General features: G+C 30.3%; 1 protein-coding gene across 3 annotated transcripts; it reads left to right on the top strand.

Moving 5' to 3' along the window:
• The first annotated feature begins 893 nt into the window (after positions 1-893).
• On the top strand, positions 894-6,030 carry LOC149877052 (uncharacterized). 3 transcript variants are annotated; one of them, XM_090074660.1, is made up of 4 exons: positions 894-917; positions 2,616-3,246; positions 3,486-3,940; positions 4,450-6,030. In XM_090074660.1, exons 1-4 carry the CDS (start codon positions 912-914, stop codon positions 5,731-5,733), a joined length of 2,376 nt encoding a protein of 791 aa, XP_089930786.1. In that variant the 5' UTR covers positions 894-911; the 3' UTR covers positions 5,734-6,030. The 3 variants fall into 3 exon arrangements, with proteins under 3 accessions (XP_089930786.1, XP_089930787.1, XP_089930788.1); XM_090074661.1 differs by lacking the exon at positions 894-917 and adding an exon at positions 2,282-2,407; XM_090074662.1 differs by lacking the exon at positions 894-917 and adding an exon at positions 2,332-2,473.
• The last annotated feature ends 765 nt before the right edge of the window (positions 6,031-6,795 follow it).

Here is a 6,795-nt window from a genome sequence, read left to right on the forward strand (position 1 = left end):
ATCAACCATATAAAGTACTTGTTTAACAGATTCATGTGTCCTAATTTGTAAACAACTAGAAATTAACATCCTGATTTGTACTTATTATGGGTGGAAGATATGATTGGAAAAAAATTTAACATGTACTGACAAGGATATCTACCAACAATCAAATTTTCAGCTTAAAAATTTATGGACGGGAATTTATTTATTCACTAACCGTTATTTTCCTTATCATTTATCTAGATAGCTAAAATAGGTACTATTAAATGTTATAAAGAATTTATAAATATCTTTTCTTGATACTAAATACCTCACATTTAAAAAAAGTCATTTTTATGTTTATATTGTTCATTAGAATAATGCATCTGGCTTTCCATTATAAGATGTTTTATAGAAATTGATATCTTATATCAGTTCTTTATAGTACATATACATACTTAGACGTGTAACTAACCAAATTTAGAAATTGTTACTTTGTAGTCATTTGAATAAAACTCGAGGAACTTTCTTTTTCAGACCTTTGTATATTCTTCCTTTTATTACAAAATTTATATCTACATTTATTTTTAAAGCCGTGGATACATTGAACTGTTTGTATACGAATCAAAATAAATAAAAGTAATCGACTGGAACATGTTCAAATTAAATATAAAAATGAAAGTTTTAAAGCGGTTGAAAAAAAAAAAAATAGTTCCGATATCAATAAAAGTATAAGAGAAATAACGCAAAGCATTATACAGCCTATAGATTCTTTTTAAATTAATTTTAAAGTTTAGCATGCCACAAATGTCAACTTATTGTAAGAAATTTTTCTCATCGCTGATTAAATCCGCTTAAACTCCTTTTTCGACGGCCGCGATTAATGATTTCGATTTTCCTTCATGTTAGAATGAAAGTTACCAGCGAAATTGCTCAGTTGTCATTCTTACATGCAAGTATGTAACCTTATATTACTTGATCAAAACCAAACATTTTTAATTTAAGAATAAATGTTAATAGTTGTAGATTATTGATATTAATAGCCCCTCGGAATGAGTCGCAACTGTAATGCTATCAAAGATAGGAAGAAAAGTAAATAAAGAATAATATAAAATATGTGTGATATGAGAAATGAGTTTAAAGAATCGCTTTTCAATAAAATATTTTTTTAAACTCATTTTCAAAAATTTTTAAAAAATAAATCCTGTTAAGTTATTAAATTATTATTCAAAAAGATTTCTAAATCATTTTCAAAAATTTTAAGTAGAGATTATGCAACTCTAAAAGAGAACTACTTCTGATAGGAATTAAATGGTCTGGATAGAGATTTTCTTATAGTTGAGCTGTGCACATGGTTGCTCCTTTTTCTTTGATGGATAAAACAAAAATGGTCCTTGTATCAAGATAAAATATATCTCAAGATTATGTGTTAAGCATGAGTTTAAAATTTCATATGCTTGAAAAAACGTTACTGCAATCGATTGCTTCTCTGACAAAACAAAAGGGAATCATCAATTAAACCTTAACAGTAATGGAGATTTTTGGAAATCATTGAGAGTTTCTACATAACTCTTGATAACCTCTAAGAAGTTGTATAAAACTCTTGGGTTGATAAAAAGACTTTTTTTTGTTAAAATTTAACTTTTTTAAAATCCTGGTTAAAAAAAAAAAAATTTTAACTGCCAAATATGGAAAAGTGAACGTTACTTGACAGAGATTCAACAAATTTTAACGCGTGCGTATTTATCTTGCCGTACGTGCTTGCGGACATTACTTAAGTTTTGTTTTTTCATGAAACAAAAATGTGGCGAGGAACGGTCCGCATTGCAATAATAATCTTCGCCTGATTGAGATGCTGTTAAGTGACAGTCGCATCAAGCTGAATACTAATTTATAAATTTATCATAGGCTCAAAGTAAAAACGTTTTTACATTCGGAAAGATTTTTTTTGCAGTTAAATGACATAATATATTTATTTTAACTTAATTATTATTTATTACAAAAGTTTGTTGGTTTTTCACGTTTGTTATCATTATTATTATTTTATCTTTATTTTATTTTTTAACAAAATGAAAAATACGTTTATATCTTGGAATTCTTAAAAATGCGATTTGCAATCTTATGCAATATGCCTAACATAACAGCGGGCGTTAAAGAATGATGACAGATTGTCACACTAAAAAACTCTCCTTCATTCCAATGAAGGTGTTGAATTCAGACAATAAAGAGATTAATCTTATTATGTTCTGCTTCTAAACCATTACAGGATTTTAAAGAATAGGCCACTTTTTGATTTAATAATCACATTTAGACATTAAATGTCTTTCTATCATCGCTCTTTAATCTTGCTATTGAAAATAAACCCTTTAAATATATTTTATGAGCAAAGAAAACCATTCATAAACCTTTTGAAGTTGATATAAACAGACAGTTCATCTATTTTAATGTATTAAGTATTTTAAGTTCAATTTCTGCATAAAAAAATTTCTTATGTGTAGGAAAATTTGTAAAGGTATATATATATATATATATATATATATATATATATATATATATATATATATATATGTTTTTATATTCGGAAGTGAAGCAGCTTTTTTTGAGGTATGACTTGAATTTTTTTTTAAACTTTATTTATACCCTATTATCTTCAGATGCTTGTAATCATACTCACCTTATTGATATATGGGGCAAATGCTGATGAAGTGGAGGATCTAGGAAAACAGTTGGATGTGTTAATTGAGTCTCTTAGTCGTCTTGAAAATGATACCAAAAAACAATTTTCAGATCTTGGTTCTATCAGAAATGACGTTTTAAATTACTACAACCAAAAGATTCGACCGTTTTACGACAACTTAAACGTTAGGGAACGTATCAAGACAACTGACTTCGATAAAAATATTAAAGACAACAAAAACGCACAGCAGCCCGCAGAAAAAGAAATCTGGAAAACTAAATCTGTCACAGTGACGGAAAAGAAAAACAAGGACGGTTTTCTGAAAAATTTCTCTAGTTTTGTGGACTACTTGAAGAATGAAGAACTTTACTTAAACAATTTTGTAGACAACATCGGTATGAAGGCCAACTTTATTGACGGCTTATCTAATTGGGTTGATAATGCAACAAACAACTATACAGATCTAACTGTAAACGACCGAATCGTTGGACGCCTCAAAGGAGACCTAAATATGATTGAAAGACAAGTACAGCTTCAACAGTTTAACGAAGAGGAAAAAACACGTTCAGACGGCATTTCTGGAATCAAGCAAATTCGCTCAATACATAGTTAGTTATTTAAGATTAATTTGCATTTGTTCTTTTTTTTTGTGTGATGGACAGTTTTTCCTTTTGTGTTTTTAAGAGCTTTGTGTTTCTTTTCTTGTTAATTCTATGCATGACCCTTTGTTATTCTATGTAATATATTCTATTGTTATTTAATATATGCGTTACCTACTGTTATTTAACATGAATAGTTTTGTAGCATAAATTATTTCAATTATCAGTTTATTATTTCAATTTTTTAGCCGGAGCTAAAAATTATTTTTCTAACACTCATAATGGATTGAATATCGCCAACATACATGATCATGCTAATCACATAAGAACAGTTGGTATGGGTGAGTTTGTTGCCATTTTAAATGGTTTTGAATTTCGTACTACCCACAATGACTACAGACTAAAAATGCCAGCTACATCAAATAAAACCTTTGGTGCAGTGGATGATATAAAGTTCCCAGCCGTGCCACCATCTGTTCTCAGCAAAACTACAGTTGATGCTCAGATCGCTGAGATGCGAGAATACTTCAGAGCTTTTCAAAATCAAGACAAAAGCATCAGAGATTACACGCCATACTTCAAGCCGGTTCTCGTTTACTTAGAGGGAGGTTGGATGAAAAATACTGGCGACCAGATTGATCAACTTTCACAAAGCGATCGACATTTTATCGATGCTTTAAATTGGAACGACCTTCATTCCAAGGTATTTTTATAACATGTATACATGTTATATATATCAGTATAAATATATACTAATAAATATTAACCGTAAGATAAAACGATGTTTATATATGAAGTTCTCAGTAGAAAAACCAGCGATGTCACATTTTTAAAACTTATGAGTTGTTACTGTTTTTTAAACAAGCATATTTCATTTCATATACTTTTTAAATTATCAAGTGTAAAAATTATTCGAGTCCCTTATAAAAGAGGATAAAATAAAACAGAACCCAATCGAACAAATGAATAATGCTCAGGATTACGTTTGAAACAAACAATTTCTTTTCTTCTCTTTTTTAAATAAATAATTTGATACAAATATAATTATTCTATATATAAAACCAAAAAACAAAATGGCGAGGAAAACTGAAATTCTGAGAAGCGTTTTAAACTTTAAAAATTGATTTTCTCAAAATAAGAAAAATGTGACATAACTGGTTTTTCCTATATATGGATATATTAATTTTTTATTATTTTATCTTTTGCGTGAAGAGTGGGTTTACATCTTATTCTGGGACAAAAAGTAAAGATGAAAACTTAGCACACCTTCCAACTGCAATAATTGATTTTACAAACAATAAAGAACCTATTTTTGCTCAATGGAATTACAGAATTTTGTGCCATCCTTTGGGAAGTAATTTGCCGACAAGTTATTTTAAACCAATAATTGAAATTGCGGCACAGAACATGACGAAAAGAACAGACGGTGATTACATCAACTCCACTTCAGCGCGGTTTGATTTAGAAGGTGTTGACGTCTACGGTACACGAACTGGGCGCGCAGCCAGGTACACTTACCTAGACTCCATCATGGAGGAAATTCCAGGGATGGATAATTATAATTCTTGGGTATCCACAACAGGATTTGATGCAGAAATTGTTTCAGCCAATCCAAAGAAAGCAAATTCAAAATTAAATGAAGGATACTACCATCGAGCGTACAATCTTAAACAAACAGATGCGATGGGGATTAATACCGCTCAACGTGGTTACTCAGATCGTTACTATATAGCTTTTACAACGCAAGAAAAGGTAGCGGGTACTTCGTACACAGAAAAATCAAGACAGACATCCAAAAAGAAGAGTGCCCAAGCTACGTTCGCTATTCCTTTAGAGGTCATTTATTTAACTCCGTTAAGTACGTGGAACCCATATAACATTTCACATGTTGATGCAATTGGAACTCCAAACAATGAAGATGGAAGCCTTGAGCGTCCATTTACGTATTCACTGCCAAACCGATATTCAAGAACTCCTGATGCCTTTTACAAAAACAGCTCAACTTCAGAAAAAGCAGCATACTACAAACCGACTCCTAACAGCGCTCCGGTGTTAATGCGTAACTCTGGCATTCGAACTTTCTCACCCGAGATACCCGGTATAAATAATCCAATTCGTCTAAGATACCCAATTATGCCTGTCCATGGTGAAGGTAGTGCTGTTTGGAAAAAATTGAATGCAATATTGGATACAGTCAACTTTAATAGCGCTCGTGAACGTACTGTAGATTATTATGCTACAAACTCAAGTCGTATTGGAACGAAACATACGCATGTGTTTGAAGTATCAAAGTCAGATTTGTCAGCATTAAAAAATGGCATATCAAAAAGTATTACTGTAACGACTGAGCGATCCCAAGGTCACACTCACCAACTAAAGATAACCTTTACTAACTCAGCATATTATATATCAGAATGTGATGGAAATGGACCTAATGCAGTTTTCAATGACTTTTGTTTTGATGGTCATCCAGCCAAATTAACAACAAGTATTTAAATTGGAGTCTAAGTTTTACTAGCACATTGACAACGTGATGATAAAGATGAAAGTCTTCTCAATAATTTTTAAAGCGTTAAAAATCTTTTTTTTATAAAGAATGTTTACAAAGTCTGTTGTGCACAAGTGTGATACGATAAACATAAAAAATATTCTTCTTGTATTTTGGAAATATTTAACATTTACAATTGTAATAAATTAACTTTCTCACAATTACATAAGTAAACTAAAAAAAAAAACATTTAAAAATAGTAATGATGAGTTTTAAAAATCTGTGAAAAGATAAACGTGTGATTACTCCCTTAGTTTTAACGCTCTATAAACGTAATAGTAGCTCTATAAATGTAATAGTAGCATGATTTTGTATTAGACAGGCGTTTTGGAAAAACGTGACTTTTTTATTTGTGTATGACCAACCGCATTTGGTTACAAAAAATATGAAACATATTTGTTGGATTGGAAATAACATATATTCTTATATTTGCTGGATTAGAAACGTGCAAGCATTCTCATATTTGCTGGATTGCTATCCCTTTCTTAAATTTAGGGAAACTTGAAATGAAAAAAAAAGGGTAAATAGTCTTTGTATTTTCAAGTTTGCTAACTTTTCGATATTCAAGCATAAAAATAAGTTTTAAAGAGTGTTCTTAAAAATCAAAAACAGGGACGGTTATAGCTATAAACTGTATAAAATGCGTAGTTAGTTATTAAGTTATTTTCTTTATATGAAAACAACCCAAACTAACGACCCAAAAACGAAAACTATAATAAAATAGATTTGCGCTTTAATCTACACATTTTAGCCGAGAAGAAGCGCTTGACTCCATCTTCATTAAAAGTCCTCACACTTTATATACTCGCCAACAGTACATAACGACTTAAAGTTTGACAAATAGTTTAATGCATCAATACTGAGTAACTATTTTAGTTTTTACTTTTCGTAACCGACAGCATGTAAAGGAAATAAGAGTTTCTAGATTAGCACGAGATTGAAATGACATTGAAAGGTGTGGTGAATATCAAGCTAAATTATATGAAAATTACACAGTCATTAAATATTCT

This window comes from Hydra viridissima, unplaced genomic scaffold, assembly GCF_058129835.1.
Source record: "Hydra viridissima isolate aposymbiotic clone 2 unplaced genomic scaffold, HvirCarnegie_v1 scaffold_17, whole genome shotgun sequence".
NCBI lineage: Eukaryota > Metazoa > Cnidaria > Hydrozoa > Anthoathecata > Hydridae > Hydra > Hydra viridissima.